This window comes from Cyprinodon tularosa, unplaced genomic scaffold (assembly GCF_016077235.1).
Source record: "Cyprinodon tularosa strain WSP-4 unplaced genomic scaffold, ASM1607723v1 ctg125, whole genome shotgun sequence".
NCBI classification, from domain to species: Eukaryota; Metazoa; Chordata; class Actinopteri; order Cyprinodontiformes; family Cyprinodontidae; genus Cyprinodon; species Cyprinodon tularosa.
In genome coordinates, this window is record NW_024038059.1 from 685588 (window position 1) to 703838 (window position 18251).

An 18251-nucleotide genomic window follows, 5' to 3' on the forward strand; every position below is an offset into this window, starting at 1 on the left:
TGTGTTGTATATATCACCTTTTAATCTCCAATGACATGCTTTCAAACATGAAGTACTCAAATAAAACAATAAAATGATTTAAAAAGATTGAATTTTCAGTTTAAGATTTTATTTTTCCTGTTTGTGGAGAAATAAAAACCTAAGGAATAAATCAGTCCAATTAATAATTGATTGATTAATACATACAGAAAATCTGCTAAGGTATGCTAACTTCATCACAATAAAAAAAAACAACTTTAAAAGGTGTGTTGAGGTATGGCCTATTCAAATATTTGTGCAATCTGAAAACATTTCTTCACCCAGTTTGGCTGCCTGCTAGCAGACTGCTCTGTAACCAGTAGCACACACTCAGGATGGGCTCAAACACTCGCTGCCCTTTAACACTGAGGTAACATGTGGTCGAGCATCAGGTTCTCCAACATGGAGTTAGAGCAATCTTACAACTCAGTTCACTCTACTACGCACACATGACGGCTTCCTAAAGTTTCCCCAATATGGGAAAGTTTGTCACTACAGACGTCCTTGGTAGACCAAGTTTCAATCTGTTCATTTTTGTAGCTCACAGGACTTTGGTTAAGAATCATCCTGAGGAGATTTCAATCCATTGTTCTTTTTTTACTGAGCCATGTGATCTTAGAGACCAGGACCTGCTCGGTCAGTTGAACCCCAACCCTGCCCCCTTGGGTCTCTGCGTTGCTCGGATAGGCTCAGTGATCCCTCTTCCCTCGGGGCCTAAGCCCATCCCCGGGCTCCAGCCCATGCTTTGCAACATGCGGCTCCCCGTGTTCGTGTCAGGAATGGGAGGTGCGTTTTCTCCAACCACACCTGAGATGAAAAAGAAAATTTAAAAATTTTTCGCATTTCTGAATAATTTGCAGCAAGTCAAAGTTTCGTTAAAAAAATAAGGACAAAAAAAAATACTTTACTTATGCAAAACATATTTTCTCAGTCTAAAAGGCTGAGAAAAATCCTATTTCTGAATGGAAATTTGAAAACCAAAATTCATTAATCTGATTATAAATCCCTTTCCTAATCACACATTTAAAAAGGTTATTCCTTATTCCATTATTTTTTTTCTACCTTGCATTTTAAAATCCTTTTTTTTGTATTTTTTTAACTTTACCCTCTCCATTTACCTTTTCCATGACCCTTTTGGTTCCTGAGTTTACTGAAAACCACTTTAACCAATCCCAGTTGCTCCTCAAATGTAATGAGCTCCCTCATTGGTGGTTTTGTTAACCAAGTGGGGCAGTTTAACCAATGAGAGAGGTTAACTGGTTTCCATTGTTTTTAGGGACCAGCAAGGTCATGGAAAAGGTAAGCAGAGAGGAAAAAACTGAAAAAGAAAATGTAATTTCAAGAAGTATTTGGAAATAAAAAAAAAATGGAAATAGAATAAGGAATTAACTTTCTAAATCTGTAATTAGGAGAGGTATTTATAGTCAGATTTATGACTTTCAGTTTTTAAATGTACATTTAAAAATCTGATTTAAAAATCAATTTTCAAATTCCAGTATAAATATAAATGGATTAATAAATGCTATATAAAATTCCACTTTAATAATTCAATTAAAAATGTGCAATTAGAAATTGATTTTCAAATTTGATTTCAAATGCCTGGTTGAAAGGTCAATTTCAGTTCTCCAATTGAACAGAACCCAGAAGTCGCCTGGCTAAATAGGTGCATCTCACTGAATGAGATCCTCAAAATAATATATTTTATTAATGGGACTGAAATAATAAAACTTAATTATATAAAAAACACAATGATTCAAAGGTTTATTCATCTTAATTTTCAGGAATGTACACATTACCAATTATTAGAGGATTATTTACACAGAAATGTTATGTCATGTTAGCCATTTCCTCTGTCATCAACCTTAATGGAGATATTGTTTTTATTTTCTTTCAACACCTGGCATCTACCTTATTTGCAAACAAGATGAATTGTCAAGAGATTTGTGAATTGACAAGCTCCCGGAAATAGATCTTGCCAGAAGCCAACAGATGCATTAGCCTCGATACAAAAATGTTTCAGAGCAATGAAATGCAGTGATGTGTATGAAGACAACCACGTCAAAATAAAGCAGAAGCAAAACAAACATGGCTGCTCCAGTTTTAGCTGCAATACCCTCTATTTCTTTTTGAAAAGTTAGCAAATGGACGTAATTTTCGTCTTTGTGGATGGGAAGATATTACAGTGTTCATCCTGACCATTTGGTAAGATTTGGATTTATCTGTTAACTCTGCTGTTGTGAATCATATCACTAATGTGATACGTCTCAGCTGCTACTGCTGCTGTGAATAGCCAATAACTCGATACAACTAGGAGACTTGTACCAAATGTCCCTTCCTTTTGCAAACATCTTCCAAGGGAGCCTTTCAGGATTGATGCTGTGTAGAAATCAGAATGAGCAAGACAAATCAATCTGGCTTATGCCAGGTTAGCATCAACCTACACAGCAGGTAAAAAACTGTGTCAGTGACCAAGGTGTCATTTAACTTCAGTTGCTAGTAAACCGTTCTGAGCGTAGGGAGAGACTCATCAATCAGCCTTAACAGAACTTCAGACTAATCGCCTAAATTTAACCTAAAACTTTGTAATCCGGGTTACTTCAAAAGTTAAAACCCTTGCTCTCAGATTAGGCGTTCTGTCTGCTTGTTTATTCTGCCTCTCTGCAGGTGCAACCCAGTAATTGACTTAGCCATGACTAGTTGTGCAACAAAAACATCCGGGGTAGTAAGAGACCATGATCATGTTGTCCTCTGCTTTCCAGTAACTTTGCTTTAGCCAGAGAGGCTAACTAATAATGCTTTAATCCTTTCTGTGTGGGTAAGCAGAGTTGAGTAAAAGCACCTCACTCCATGGTCTTAGTCTGGTTAGAGCTGCATCACTCTGAATTGACATTAATGTATGTCTTCTTGCCCAATTATTTCTGGTAAAGAATTCTAAGAATTTCATTAGATGAGGGACTTATGATTAGGGATTAGTGGTGCAGAGTGGGGTGTTGAGTATAATCAGGTGTGGTGTTATTACCAGAAGGTACAACGGAACCAAGAGGGGCTGCCTTTCGCCTCCGCTTGATGTCGCCTGTGCACAGGGAGCCGAGGTGCCCGCTGGTCTGTCTGAAGGAGAAGTTAGGCGACATAAACAGTGTTAAGATTCCTCCCATAAAAGCATCAAACAGAACTAAGTTGGATTCTCGACCTGGCATATTTTCAAGGCAGCTGTTCTCACCTGCTTGCTGTTTTAACTGAACAGCTCCTCCGATGCCCTCTGTCTGTTCGTGGATCCCAGTGCAACTGCAGTGATGTTAAAAGACATAAAAAAAAAAACAGAACACCTAAACTTGATGCTTGCAGTGGATCAAGACCTAGAATTTTGACACAGTTTAAAACTTGGCTCACCTGTCCGTGGTCCCTCCTTGAGCTTGGGCTAAACCAAGGCCTGTTTGAGGTAAATGACACTATTAAAACATTCAATTGATATAGCTCAATCCAAACACATTAACCCTTTATTCAAGATTCATATGGATTTTGATTTTTAAGTTATGTACTTTTTAGACACAGATTGTAAGATGAAAAATCCCCAGTCAGCCAGCAAACAGCACAAATTTGCAGATAATTTTGGACTATTTTACTTTAATGGCCTCTCCACATAAATATTTCAAATTATGGAATAATATTTAGGTTGCGTTAGCACTGCAGGTGAAGGTTTAAGTTTGTTTCAATTAGCTGGGTTTGCTTTTACACCAAGAACTACTTCTTCTACTCAAACACTTCATCACATCCTGTCTTCCTGCCTTTGGTACTCTGGGATGGACAGGCATTCACAATGCAATCTGATCCAGGGTTTGTATGTGTTCCCGCCGCCATAATTCCCTCCAGAAACCAGACCCTGACACATTTAAAGTATTGCAGCCCTTACACCAAAACCTTTGAATGCTTAGAATTGGAACAGTGTGAATCAATGAAATAGAACCTGTTCACATTTTAGCACTACAGTGGCAACGGTAACCTCTTTGGATCGACCTGGAAAAATAATACACTCTAAAAGAATCAGTTTTAACTGCATGACAATAATAATAAAAAAATAAAAATAAAAAATCTGTTTTTGATCAAAAAAAGGTCCAACTTGTTTGGACCAGACCAGCACTGTGAATTCTACCCAAGAGTAAATATTATTCTACATTAAACAGAGATAATTTAACACAAATAAATTATATAGATCTACAAAAGAAGGGGAAGTATCAGGGGTGAAAAAAATCCTCAAAAAATCAAATAAATAAAAAGAACAAAACAAAAACAAGCACAACAACTCACTCATGGGGGTCCTGGCTCAGCCTTTCACTGAACCCCTGACTGGAGCTTCCCGGCATCCCAGCCTCAGATCCCTGCTGGTTTCCATGTAGACGACTCAACCTGGCCTGGAAACCTGTCAAACAACAATTCAACTTTAATCAGAGATGATCTCACTTGTCAATTGCTCAGTAAAGCAAACTAACTAAAAAAGAAAAAAATCATCCAGGGTGAATGTTATTTTTAATGGTTTAAAAATAAAGGATAGTTGTTGTTTTTTCCTTTACAGACAAAGCGAAAGCTGGACTTCTATTATTATTTATAAAACAAAAATCCGGTGCAACGATTACAGGTTTCTGGGCGATCACAGATTCCCGATCTTTAAAAAGCCTGACATGCCGATTTTGACCAATACAGATTTATTTTTATAATCGACGCTGCCAGTTGTTATCAGATCACAAGTTAATTCAATCTTATCTTACTGAAAAAATATTAATCATTGCCTGTGAAACAATAAAAACTTCTGAAATATCTGCTTTAAGGCCTTGGCAGTGGATGGTTTTCAGATCTTTTCAGAAGTAGATCAGATTGCTGGAAAAGTCGGCCAATCGCAGAACTCTCAAAATTAAGAAAATCAAGGCTGATCGATCAACCAATAGACCGATAACTCGGTGAACCCCTGATAAATAATATCTTTTCTCACTGCTGTTTTGTTGTTGTTTTGAAGGGCAACAGCGGCTTGGAATTAGCCAGCAAAAGTGTATCACTGCACACCCTGAAAGTCTAAAATTACAAAGTTAAATCCTTACTAACTGATCCAAGTTTCTTAAATTACTTTATGGATGTCTACTGATACACAGCATCATCCCTCCAAAGCAGCTCATAACGTACCTCTTTGACCATGGGGGGTCAGCAGCGGAAAGGACCCTGTTAGGATGCTGTTGAAGACAGGGTCGGCGAGGTCCAGCTCCTCCGATGTTGCCTCCCTCTCCCACCAGGGAACCACTCCTGCTATCCCACAAGCACCACCGGGCCCAGAACCAGAGCCGGGTTCCCCCTCATAGAACCAATCGCTCTGTTCATCGTCACCTAAAGTAAAGACAGAAAACGTGACTTCAAAGTTAGACTAAGCTTTACCAGTGTTTTAAAATGGGTTTAGTTTTATACACATTTAGCATCAAATATCCCATGCTTTCTTTCGTTTACCAAACATTTTTTTGTCAATTTTTAAAAATAAATAAACAGCTTTAATATATATATATATATATATAATAAATATTTAACAGTTGTGAGTAGTGATGGGCTATCTGAAGCCAGGCTTCGAGGCTTGTACCGAGTAATAAGGGGGCGTGTCAATGAAGCCCCGCTTCGAGGCCTGTGTTGTCTTGCTGAAAACCACGTGACTGGCAACAAACAAGGCCTCGCATTGCACTGGTCACGTGACTGCTTCATTTTGCGTGTCGGTTTTCAAAATAAAAGCGCGATGAATCCTGTTGCTTCGTGGGTTGTAGTAGGTGGTTTGGTATCAGCAGAACAGTTTCATCAGCAGTGGTTGAAATGGAGCCGTCAAAAAAGAGAAAAACCTCTCATATGTGGGAGTATTATGAGATGACAGATCACAATCACAACCTGAAACAATGAAAAAAGTCCTATTCCTAAATAAAAACAATTAAACCTAAAATCCAGAAATTTCTATATTTTCTTTTGTTTAATCAGGAGATGCATCAGAATCACACATCAAAACCAGACTAAGAGGCAAACTCTATGTGTAACTTAATATTAAGAATCAGAACTAGAACTCCTAGGAAGAGATGATTTTAAACAAATTCTGTCTTTAAGGAAGCAAGTTTCAAGCTCAAAGTATACAGAGTCTGCAGCAACAGTCACTCAGTTCTCAATACATTAAAGTAACACATATCTTCATTGTCTAATAAGTCCATGACATAAAAGAAAACCTAACACCACCACTGATGGTCAAGGATTAGATTGGCTACAAATCATCTCCTCTTACTAAACATGAGTTTGATGAAAACTTTGTGACAATATTGCATTTCCTAATATTTGGAAGTATGATCCAACTGAGTAACAAGGCTGTTACAGTTTCACCAGCAGATGTCACTAGTGAGTGATGAAGCATCGAGTAATGAACTTTTTTCAACACTTTGCGTTGGAAAGCTTCATTGCTTCATGAGGCTTCACTTGCCCATCACTAGTTGTGAGGCCTCATAGATAAGAACAGCAAAAAAAAAAAAAAAAAACAGATCAAATTTTAATTTTTAAACTGGACCTCATATATTAACCTTCACCTCAACTCCCTCCGACAACCGACTAAATCAGGCTATTAAAGTGTGTGAAAAAATGCCCTTCCTCAGAGGACGAGTTAAAAACTATTAAACATACGAACCTTGTCTCCCCTCATCATTGGTATAGAGGCCACCATCGCTGCTGTTACTGACACTGCTGGTTTCACTGCAGATAAAAAAAGAAAACATACAAAAAATAATTACATTCAAACATTTAAGAGCCCACAGCACACCTCCTGCCCACCTGTTTGTGGGGTCCCTCAAGGGAGCTGTCTGGGACCACTCTTATATGGTCTATTCACAAATGATTTAGCATCAGTTTTTGTGTAAATCGACTGCACACATGTATGCTGATGATCCCGCACTGTGTTATGCTGCAAAAACTGTGAACTGGACAGTTTTGTCAGCTGAGTTAAATGTGGTTTTTGATTGGATAAAATGAAATAAGATGGTTCTGAATATCTGTAAAAACAAATTAATTATCTTGGGATCAAGTCATAAACTGTCCTCTACACCAAAGATGAGTTTGAACTTGTCTGGGGAACCAATAGAACAGGTAGAAAAAGTAAATTTATTGGGCATAATAACTGATAATCAGTTGTCATAGGCAGAACAAAGTGATACCATAGTGAGGAAGATGGGTTTGGTATCACAATGGTGAGGAAATGTCTTTCCCAACAAATATTGTGGGACAGGTGGCTAAATCATTACTTTTATGTCAACTGGATTATTGTGCACCTGTATGGTCTTCAGCATCTAAAGGTCATCAAGGGAAATTACAAACTGCCCAAAACACTGTCTATTCTTTTCAACCTGTTTCTTATACAACTAAATTGTCAGATTATGTTAACATGTCAAAAAATCAAATGCCTTAAAGAGAACAGTTATTTATTGTGCCATCAGCTATTGGAATAATTGCCCACCTAATATATGTGAACTGAATTGTAAAGTATCGTTTAATCATTACTTTAGAATGCACTATTTAAATTTGTGAGTTGTGAATTAAAATTTTTATTGTATGTATTTATGAAAGTGAGAATTAATGTAATGAATATGAATGTAATAAATAATTGGAATGATTTCTGATGACTTTAATTTTTAAGTGATTCTTTAATTGTTAAGTGACTTTCGTTTTGTCGGCCCCAGAAGGAATAACTCATCCCACTTTTAGTGAGAGCTAATGGGGATCTTTTTTTAAAATAAACAACTTAGCTGTGATCACAAGTGCAGAGTATGATGAAGCGAAATAGATGTTCCAAGTTAATTAGTGAGTAATATGCTCGTTCTAACAATCGTTAACACTCTCAGTATGCCTTGATAGTCTGTTTGACAATGTCTGTTGATGTTTCTTTCTCCCTATATGAGCTCATTCTATATAAAAACACTTGAAATATAAAGCAAAGTGTGACGTTAGCATGTGAAATTGTTGGTAAATCTTCTGAGTGGGCCGTATCTGTTGAACGAACAGGTTTTGGTGTTAAAAGTAAAAAAAGGGGGAATTAAAAACTCCAAATGAAGAGAAACGAGGTGAGGATGATTGAGCCACAGTAACTTGTTCAAATACTTCTGAAAGATGCTGAGGCTTCTTCCATATTGCAGAGACTATTTGTGGTCTGCCTCTCTTTCTGGGCTCCATGTTTGCAGGCTGCAACATTAAATGTCAAATACTGTGCTCTCTTTTTCAGGAAACCGTTGGAAGTCTCATATGATTGGCTCAGGAAGCAGGAAGAAAACACAGACTACACACATCACTGAAGTCATTTAGGATTGTACCAGTAGGGTTGAAATGAGAAAAAGGTGACCAAGATGTTGATGAGAAAGAGGATTGATTGTGTATAGACAATGTTACCTCTATTCCCGGGAATAAAATAGAACATTTTAGTTAATTTTATAGTAAATTTCTCAAGTATTGCTCATTTGATATTAACTAAAACCTACCAAATGGCCTACAGACCTGAAATTATACTCATGTTGCACAGAAGCAGATGGACGACTTGAAAGCAAAGAGAAGAAAAGCCAAAACACTAACCACCTGTCACTCATGTCCTCATCTGAGCCCTTGTGCTCGTCCAGCTCCATCTTGTCCTTGGAACCTTCTTTTGGAGAACAAAGAGGGTCTTCGCTCTCAATAACCACTCCTTCGTCAGCAGCTTCCAGTCCCAGTCTCTGCATTGCCATTTTTCTCTTCTTTACGCGGTTCTTTTCTCCCACCGACCCCATCAGGCCACCTCCACATAGCTCCATGGCACCCCTACTCTCGTTAGCACATAGTCGGTGCGGCCTGCTGCCAACGCGGGCCTTAGGGACGGGTGGGGGCCCGAGAAGGATGGAGGAGTGAGGTTCTGGTTCTACCGGCGGGTCCACAGCCATACGTTTGACCTTACGTCGCCGTCTGAGGCTGCGAGTTCCCTCCCCTGAGCCCAGGACTGCCAGGTCATCAGGCCAGATCGGCCGTTTGCTTCGTCCCAGGTCGACAGCGTGGGGCGGTCGTCTTTTTGGGCCAAGCTGGTCATCAGAGTCGCTGTTGTCACGGGCATGGCTGTTGGCAGCTGATACACCTCCTGAGCTGGCACGGTAGTCCTGCAACAAATGTTCCAGTGGTGAAAACAAGACAGGATACTTTCTGTGAAGAGATGCTGCTTCAAAATCAGCAAGGATGCACACAGAACAATATCAAGTAAATACACTCAGGTGATACCAGTAGAAATACTTTACGGTACAAATAATCTTGACTAATCAATGAACACTACAAAGACTGTTTTTAGATCTGATAAACGAGACTAGAAATAAATGTACAGCATTATAAATTAGGAAACACGCAACACGGATGCTGCTTTTCCAAATATATTCACTGCTTTAAAAACTAAGAACACTTTGGGCACTATTCAGTGAGACAAAGTCTGAATTTAAATATAGCAAATAGCAATGGACTCTTAAGCCCCGGGATGCCACATCCTCCTATTTTTTTTTTTTGCTCCGCTCTGATTTGACCAGGTCAAGATCCGCAATTGCAATTGCACTAAACAGGAAAAAGAACGGCGAGAAGATCCGGTTTGTCGAATCAAAATTTAGTAACGATAGACCGGTAACTACAAATTAAACCATAATTCTTATATATTACCAAAAACTAACATCGTTTATTTAAATGATTGGATGCAAACTATTGGTACTTCAACATACAAGAAAGCAGATTGCTAATCTCGATCAAAATAGTTATTTTATACCGAGAGGCCAAATCCAGTCATAACAACTTAAAGGAGCACATCTCACAACTTCAAAACTAACTTCTTATCACAGGCATGGATAAAGAGATGCTGAGTTTGGAAGTAGAGGACAAACATAGTTCATAAAAACCATGAATGATCCTAGTTATCCGTTACCAAAAATCCACAACAAAAAGAAAATATTTGGGCAGAAACTGCACATATGCTGGATGTTGATGGGGATTTTTTTAATGTCATATTAAACTAAGTGTTTATTTCTGCATGTTTTGCTCCTATGAATTTAATAATAATATAGCGCATGTTTTCCTTGAGCTCCGAGGAAGTCAGTCGGAGCAAGACGGGAGGAATCACGGAGGCTGTTGGGGGAGGCTTTGCGCAGACTCTCTGGAGCACAGCGGGGCAGTTACGGAGGATTTGGGATTTCTTTCTTAAGCTGAAGTGGAAGAGTGTAGAAGCTCGCCATGATAAGTGCTGTCTGAATAGTGCTGGGAGCAGGTGAAGGAGGTAGGAAAAGAAGGCTGAATTCTTTCAGTCATTTGCTGCATTTCCATTAACCATCAAAACTAAAATTAAATTTACTAATTGGAAACAATGCAATCTAAAAAGAAAAAACATGTTTTTCCATAAAAGGCTTTAAAACATTGATGGGATGGTTTTCATGAGGAGACTGAGTGTTTTACATTTAGTTTGCGACAATGAGCACTACAGCCATGGCTGAAATATGAGTTTATCCCATGTTTACATCTGCCATTGACATTATATATTAGTTATTAGGTGGGAAAAAAAAGTTTCACGTGCCATTCTAATTGTATCTCTTATTTTATAGAAATAACACAATAAAAAAAAAAATGCATTTTCAAAATTAGCAGGAAATTGACATAGTTTTGTGTACATCTGTAATGGAAACACAGATATAGTTTCTTTAGCATAGGGAGCTTGGTGAGATCACTCACTGACTTCCTTTCAAATATATAGAAGAGAGTTCTTGCTGATGACTTCATCAAAGGCAAGGAACAGGACATGGGGGGTACAAATTTAACATAATTGGACATCTTGCATTTCACTGTATAAATATATCTCCATGTGCGTTCCCAACACATAAAGAACACACATAGATCAAAGATTTAAATGCATCATCTGAAAGCGGAATTTGATTTGGATTTACATGATTCCCTGTAGCACGATTAGAGAGCTTGTCAAACCTTCGTTTAGGCACATTTGTGCTGTAAAGATCAACCAGGGTTCCTACAGCATAAGGCAAGTTTAATTCAAGACTTTAAGACTTTTTAATGCCACTTAAAATAAAAATTTAAGACCAACTTGACAATAAACACAAGAAAAACCTGGTAGCGACAAATTTACCCCAAATGTTTATTTTAACATAAACCAGTACTTTCTAGCCCAGCAGATATGTTTCAAATTTTGAAAAACTTTCTATATAGGAAGTAGGTTAAAAAAAAACAAATAACTGATATATTTTTAACAACTACCGAACTGAATTCACCAACTTTGTTTTGTTCCCTTCTCAATCCCTCTACTTTCATAGTTGGCGTATCGCCAAACATTATCCTGAGATTTGGTTCTACTGGCGCTGTGGAGGCGTTGCAGAGACAAGGGTGGAACAGAACAGAGAAATACCTGCTTCTTCTCGATAACTTGATTTTGACGCTTTGAGTTTCATGCCTCGCACATGTGTCTCCACTGCCTTGATTCCCATCGTGCTTCATCTACATTCCCTGGTACTGGTTTTAGCCATGCAGAAAACTCTTGGATGGATAGCCTATATTTCGTTGAATTTAAAACTTCCCCATGTTGTCCAGATAAAAAGTTAGTGGCACCTCACCCCCAAGTTCCGGCCAAAACATCTTTTTTATAGCTTCCGTTATGGGTAAAGAACCAATAATAGTTACAGCGAGCGGTTCGGTTAACGTAAGAAAAATATTGTCAATTATTTTATTGTTTGATCTGGATTTTAAACAATGGCGTAACGAAACAACAATAGGCCGGTAAGAAACATTATCTGGGTGGGCCCATATGAAGTACAACACCCCATCCCCCCCACCGCCGCTGCAGATAACCAACACGAAATGTGCCCCATACATACACATTTCATCATTCTTCACCTTCAATGGACAGGAATATACTTTAGTATATTCTGATGTAACATGAGTTATCGGGCTACCTTGACCTTCACAGCCCCCCTCCTCACCCACGCTCTCTTCATTCATCTCCAGGTCACAATCTTTACTGACTTTAGCAGCAACGTCCACCTATTTTGGGAAGTTTTTTCCATTCTTCCAGCAGCTCTTCTTTGCTTTTTTTTTTTTTTTTTTCTGAAATCCACTTAAGTACCTCTTTTGGTATCCATCATCGCTAACATGTTGTACGTAGCAGTTATGCTTTTAATCTACGCTCTGGATTACCCATAATTCCAAGTCGTAGTGTAAAAAATAAAATACTTAAATACATCGTTCTTTTAAGATCTTTATTGCTGTTTGAAGCATATTATATGACTGTATTTTTTACCAACCGTCTAATGAACTATACATAGTTATTAACATAGTAATTAAAAGTACCACTGCTTGCTTTGAAGTTTAAACGGCTCACCATCATGTTGAAATCTGGCATGTGTTGGGGTATAAATAAAGTCCGGTCAGTCAATCTAGTATCAGGTGGGTTTAAGATTAATTTTTTGCACCATTGCAAATGATAAGAGAGTCCTAGTCCACAATTACATAGGGGGCATACCAGGTGTCAATGACAGGGCCCTAAGAGGTCGGGGGCCCCTAAGCAACTGCATACTCTGCTTACTGATATTTACACCAATGTCTAGGGGATCCACCGGATAGCTGCTTGATTTATTTGAATCTCTTTAGAATGCAGGTCACACCTTCAGCCTCACCTTATGCTCCTCCAGACTGGACTCTGACCCCTCACTCAGGTGGCCAGTCTCCCACGGAGGATGTGGGTTGTCAGAGCGACGTTTCCTGCCCCTCCGTTTCCGAGCTTGTCTCTTCAGCAGGCAGCCTACTGCCAGAGCGTGGTCCCCTCCATCACCGAACCCACCCCGGGCCGCCTGCTCCGAGCTTTCCTCCAGTGCCGACACCAGGTCATGGACCAGCTCGTCCATTATCCGGCGAAAGTGCCTGAGGAAGAAAAAAAGCTGATATTTTTTTTTGCAACGATCTGTATCATTTTAACTTGAATGTAATCAACCTGTTAAAGGGGATAAGAGCTACAACGAAGGCAGAATCCCACTGATAGAACAGGAAAACGTTAAAAATTGTATGATCATTGTTAAATGTAGATGAGCTAAGAAAAAAATACAAACGACATACATTGTAGTAAGAGGTTAGGGTAAAGGTGATGACAACATAGTTTACTTACGTTATAACACCTGATAAAGATCTAAAATATATTTATATATATATAAAACAAGAGATACCGTTTGCTATGTTTGATCTATTGCGTTAGCTGGTTTACTGCTTAGCTTCGTAAGCTAACGTTTTCTTACAAGTTAGCACTTTACTTTTAAAAAAAGCCATATTAAAGTCATAGCTTTGTTACTTCTGGTAATAAACAAGCTTAACTACAATACTGACAGTTTGCTGTGAGGCTTTCTGTGGAGAAAAATAATAAAAAACCCTCCTCCGACACTCGATGCTAGCCTGTTGATGGAGCTAGCTTAAACTCTCCAACCAGCTGATCCACGCGAGTCCGGTGGACGTGAGCGATCAGTTAGCCTACGTCTCAGTGATTTTAAGACCACCTACCAGCCCGTTCCCGCTTTGCCGATGGTTTTTATAGGACCTGCACGGGACATTAAAGCCACCAAATACCAACAGGATATTAGCCAGAAACAACCACGAAGCAGAGAGACTCCATACTGACACAAAAGCTAACAGTCAGAAAGCTGGATATGGGTCAATAGCTGATGGTGCATTCAGGGACGTCAGGGAAATTACCGGTTTACATTAAAATGTATTAGAATCTCTATTTATGTTAAAAGATATATCCAAAAATTCAAACTTTGACTTTCTAGCAGATAAATAATGGTTGTATACAGTTTGACGTATGCATGCACAATCATCTAGGCAATAATATGTGTAACCATGTGGCAGATGGTAGTTTAAATGATTTAAATATAGCATGTGAAGGCAACTTATATCTATTGTATTTTACAGTTCCAACAGCAAGAGCCGCTGTGGTTCTATGTTTAATCTTGGTGTATTGCCACTTTGGCTGTATGTATAGATTGAGTATAGAAATATGTTATATTAATCCAAATCTGAAAACAAAAAAATATTTTAAAATGCATACAGGGTGTGATAAAAAAAAAAATATAGGCCTATAAACCTTTTTATATAGTACCTACAAGAACTTAAATCTACTTTCATCCCTGGAAATAATTACTTGTTATTGTACATTACAAGTTTTTATCTCTGGATTTATCCCATCCCTTTGAAAGCTGTGAGCAGGGGGCCTTTGTCAGCAGGGGCAGAGCTAGATGGAGGGCCAGTGGTGGCCATGGCCATCCTTAGCCAATTATTGGCCACCCCTGTGGCCACCCCTACCATTTTTCCCTCTAATACAGATGGTGGCAGCAGTAGTACTCTCAAGTGGAATATTCAAAACATTTTATTTTTTTGTGGTTAATCATACGCATCAATATACTAACATCAAAGATGATAGGTACAGAATTCATTATCTTTACAAAACTAGATTTTGTCTTGTATGGGGTAAAGAGAAAATGTGTCTCTGCAAGTCATATAGGAGTCTTCAGTGAAATCAAAGATAAACAACAAATTTAATAAAAACTTATCAAATAATCAATTTATGTAGATATAAGTGCTTGTAAATATCAATTTTATGCAGAATGTTTATTGATACAAGTAGGTAAGTAATGACGATGATGATTGATTTATGCCCCAGAACTCAAAACTGAGTTTTATCCACTATACCTTTTATCTAGAAATCACCGATGTTTAAATATCTGCATGTATTTGTTAGCAAAGGCTGTACGAAAGTATAGTTTGTCTTTATTTAGAAAATATGGATGTTTTGCTTGTTAATTTTCCTGTTGGAACAGTGTAGATTGACCCTGAGGTTCTGCTGCCTATCTGCTTTCGGCCACCCCTCCTTTCCCACAGTGCTACATCTGATATGAACATACCAGAGGATATGTGCACACATAGTATTGTTTCAAAAATATATAACCAATTGCAAAAAAAACAACTGAATTATTTCAATCAAAACTCAACATTTCACTCATTCAGTGTTAATGATTCTGGAATCATATTGTTTCATGTTCATATGATCATAATAAACTGTTATTTTACTGCTAATGGCCAGGATGCATCAGTGAAACAAAGTTCCGATATGGTGGCACCACAGGCAAACAAATGGAGACCACCTTGGCCAGATCAGACTGATTTCCAGCCAAGATTGGAAAAGCACTTGTGCTATTAAAAGTATCCATTAAGATCAGAAGAATGTACCCAGAACCAGGGCCTTCTTGTGTTGGTACAAGTTTCCAAATCAGTTTTTGTAAAATTAGACAGAAAATGAAATAAATGGGGAATGTTCTGTTTGGCTACCTAATGTTGCTTTAGGTGTAGAGAGGTGACACCTTCAGAAAACAGTCTGTAAAACAGAAGCTTTTTAAATACACTTTCATGGCCTTTAAATAATAAAACCATCACTATCTATGTATATTATATTTAATGTAAAAAGGTTTGATGGAATTTTGAAGGTAGAATATCCTATTAATTCAAGTTTTTCCTTCCACCAGGTGTCATCAGAGAGCAACCAGTTTTTTTTCTAAATTTACAACATGTAAAAATAATCTAATTACAATGAAAATTGAATTGGAATAATCTGTAATTTAACCCTATAAACACCATATGATTGGATGTAGAATTATCAATATTCTAAGGTGTAGTATCTTCATAAAGCACATGTTTGGAGTAGATCTCAATTAGAGTCAGTGAGACTGCAAAGTAATCGAAGAAATTTTACTTTTTCCCCAACATATCATGACTCTGACTCAGTGATTCCAGCTGTTGTTCACATCTTATGAGTCTCACCCTAAGCTCCTCAATAGGCTTTGTTGCACCTTGTTCATCTTGTTTTTCATTTTCTACTACAGTTCTTTCTTCCGTTCAACTCTCCATGATGGTATTTTAATACAATGCTTTGTAAACAACCATCTAAAAACAACTAATGCTATTATCTAAATCAGTGATTCCTAAAGTTGGGGTTATGACCCCACTTGGGGTCCTTGATCAACCAATATGGGGTCTAGAGATTCAATACAGATATTGAACTTATTAGACATTTATGTTAAAGTACTAAAATAACCTAAAGAATCACCCAAAGATGGATAAAACCAATTACTTTAGTTTCTGAGTCAGTTTATAATATTATTACACCCATAGTTAATTGACTGTAGAAATGTTTGGGTAATTTGACTCTGGTACCATTTTGAGAGTCAGAAGCTAAAAAGTTTGGGAACTATTCCACTTTAGCTTAGACTGAATGTTTAGGGTTTTCGTCATGTTCAAAAATGAACCTCCACCAAAGTCTCTACTTTCTTCTAACTTCCAAAAGGTTTTCTTCCAGGTTTGCCTTGTATTTAGTTTAATTTGTCTAACTGACACCTCTGAGCAGCTTTTCTGTTCCTGCCCCCACATCACCACACTTCTCCCACCATGTTTCATCTTTGGGATGTTTGTTAGCAGTGATCAGCAGTTTTCAGTTTCCATCCGACATCACATTTGCATGTCGGCCTTTAACCAGAGCACTTTCCTCCTTATGTTTTCTGTGACCCCTAAGGGGCATGCGTAAAACTGCAAATACAAGACTTGATTTTCTTTTAGAGAAAAGCTCTTCCTCTCGTCCTCAAAGCACAGAAATGTGAAATGCACAACTATAGTTCTGTTGATAAATTCTTTCATTGGAGCTTTAGATTTCCACAGCTCCTCCAGATAGGCATGTGGCTCTTTAGCGCCCCTTGTGTCTCATCAAAGTAAACAAAATGGAAAAAGATGGATTTTTGTTTGTTTCTTTTAATGTAGTGTGCAGGATGACAAACAAACATTCGTTATGTTTTCCATTGCTGTAAAAATGTGTATAATACATAAATTTAAACAATAAATTGAAACATCAACAAAGATTTTCCTCATAGCCTGCGACACGTTTCAGTGCGGCATACTGCCAGGCAGGTGGCTGTTGCAAACAAACCGATTGGTGCACTGTAATTAAAATATATCAGCTTATTTTCATTTAAATAGTCTGCTTACCTTATGAACAGGCTGCTGTTGCCCCAATAAGAAGGGGGGAAAGGATTGTATTGTTACTTTGGTTTGAAGAGGACTGCATCATATTTCCAAGTGGAGGTTCAAATTACAGGAGTCTTATTATGCATATTCCGTTTTTTTAAGTCCTCAAAATAAAGATAACAATTAAAATCTGATTTCTTTATTGTATTTCTATAATTTGATCAATTCAAGAAACCATAATCCATTAATACTGTAATGGACATTAAACTTAAAGCACCTAATATCGTACAGCAGATTAAGTCACATGGTGTGTCATTTTCACCAGGATGCACTGCAGGGAAAATAAACATTTAATCATGAATGCCTATTAGGTATTTAAGCCTACTTGGTCATTTTGATAGATGGCTAATATACTGTAGAGCCTGAGGAGGCTTATATAAGCATTTCAAATGTTTGCGACTCCAGACAGATCTGTTTCATGTTTTATTGGTCCAATTTGGCTCTTTGAACATTTCAGTTTGCTGACACCTGCCTTTAAGTTTCTCATCTGCTGACATGAGCAGACAGTCATGTCTTGGTTGGTTTGAATTAGGTAAGTTCCTCAGCTCCTAATGATGCTGTTTGTCCACTCATTCATTAAAAATCTTCAATGCATTCAGAAATCATCCATGTTTATACTCAGAACAAGTTACACACATCTAGTGTTTATATTACTAAAGCTAAATGGCAACGCTGAGTTTCTTTGAGTGGTATCAGCATAAAATGGAATGAAAACAAAAGCCTGATGGGTTTTTTTGTATTTTAGATGAACATTTTGGTAACACTTTCTTTTACAGTACATCCATAACCATGTAATACTATGGTAATGACATAGCAATTCACACTATATTACATGGTAAAAGGTAAAATGTTATTTGTAAATTACCCCAAAATTAAGGTATATAATTTCAAAGTAATTACCTGCATGTAATTATTACAATTGTACGTTACTATGTAAAAATAGAGACTTTTGGTGGGTAATTAGCATTAGGTTACTGCATAACAGTTTCTATTATTGGCCACCACCTACCAATGGCTTACAAGGCAAATTGTAACTAAAACATTATAAATCTAAACTCAAGTTATATATAAATAAGAGTTGAGTT

The 18251-nt window shown here is 37.7% G+C and overlaps 1 protein-coding gene across 2 annotated transcripts; it reads right to left on the reverse strand.

Moving 5' to 3' along the window:
• Positions 1–13768, reverse strand: gpatch2 (G patch domain containing 2). Of its 2 annotated transcripts, none has more exons than XM_038276538.1 (10): positions 13600–13768; positions 12729–12972; positions 8632–9182; positions 6704–6768; positions 5191–5388; positions 4324–4435; positions 3409–3448; positions 3239–3303; positions 3038–3126; positions 1–825 (listed from the first exon to the last, which is right to left on the reverse strand). In XM_038276538.1, the coding sequence occupies exons 1-10, from the start codon at positions 13647–13649 to the stop codon at positions 656–658; spliced, it is 1584 nt and encodes a 527-aa protein (XP_038132466.1). In that variant the 5' UTR covers positions 13650–13768; the 3' UTR covers positions 1–655. The 2 variants fall into 2 exon arrangements, with proteins under 2 accessions (XP_038132466.1, XP_038132467.1); XM_038276539.1 differs by having other exon boundaries at positions 8635–9182; positions 13600–13767.
• Between the last annotated feature and the right edge of the window lie 4483 nt (positions 13769–18251).

Excerpts from the sequence above, each read along its gene's own strand:
- gpatch2 (XM_038276538.1), bottom strand. The coding sequence starts at position 13,649 with ATGTCCCGTGCAGGTCCTATAAAAACCATCGGCAAAGCGGGAACGGGC. Across the intron at positions 3,304-3,408 it reads CAAGGAGGGACCACGGACAG|TTGCACTGGGATCCACGAAC; the intron begins GTGAGCCAAGTT and ends ACATCACTGCAG. Across the intron at positions 3,127-3,238 it reads TCAGTTAAAACAGCAAGCAG|ACAGACCAGCGGGCACCTCG; the intron begins GTGAGAACAGCT and ends CTTCTCCTTCAG.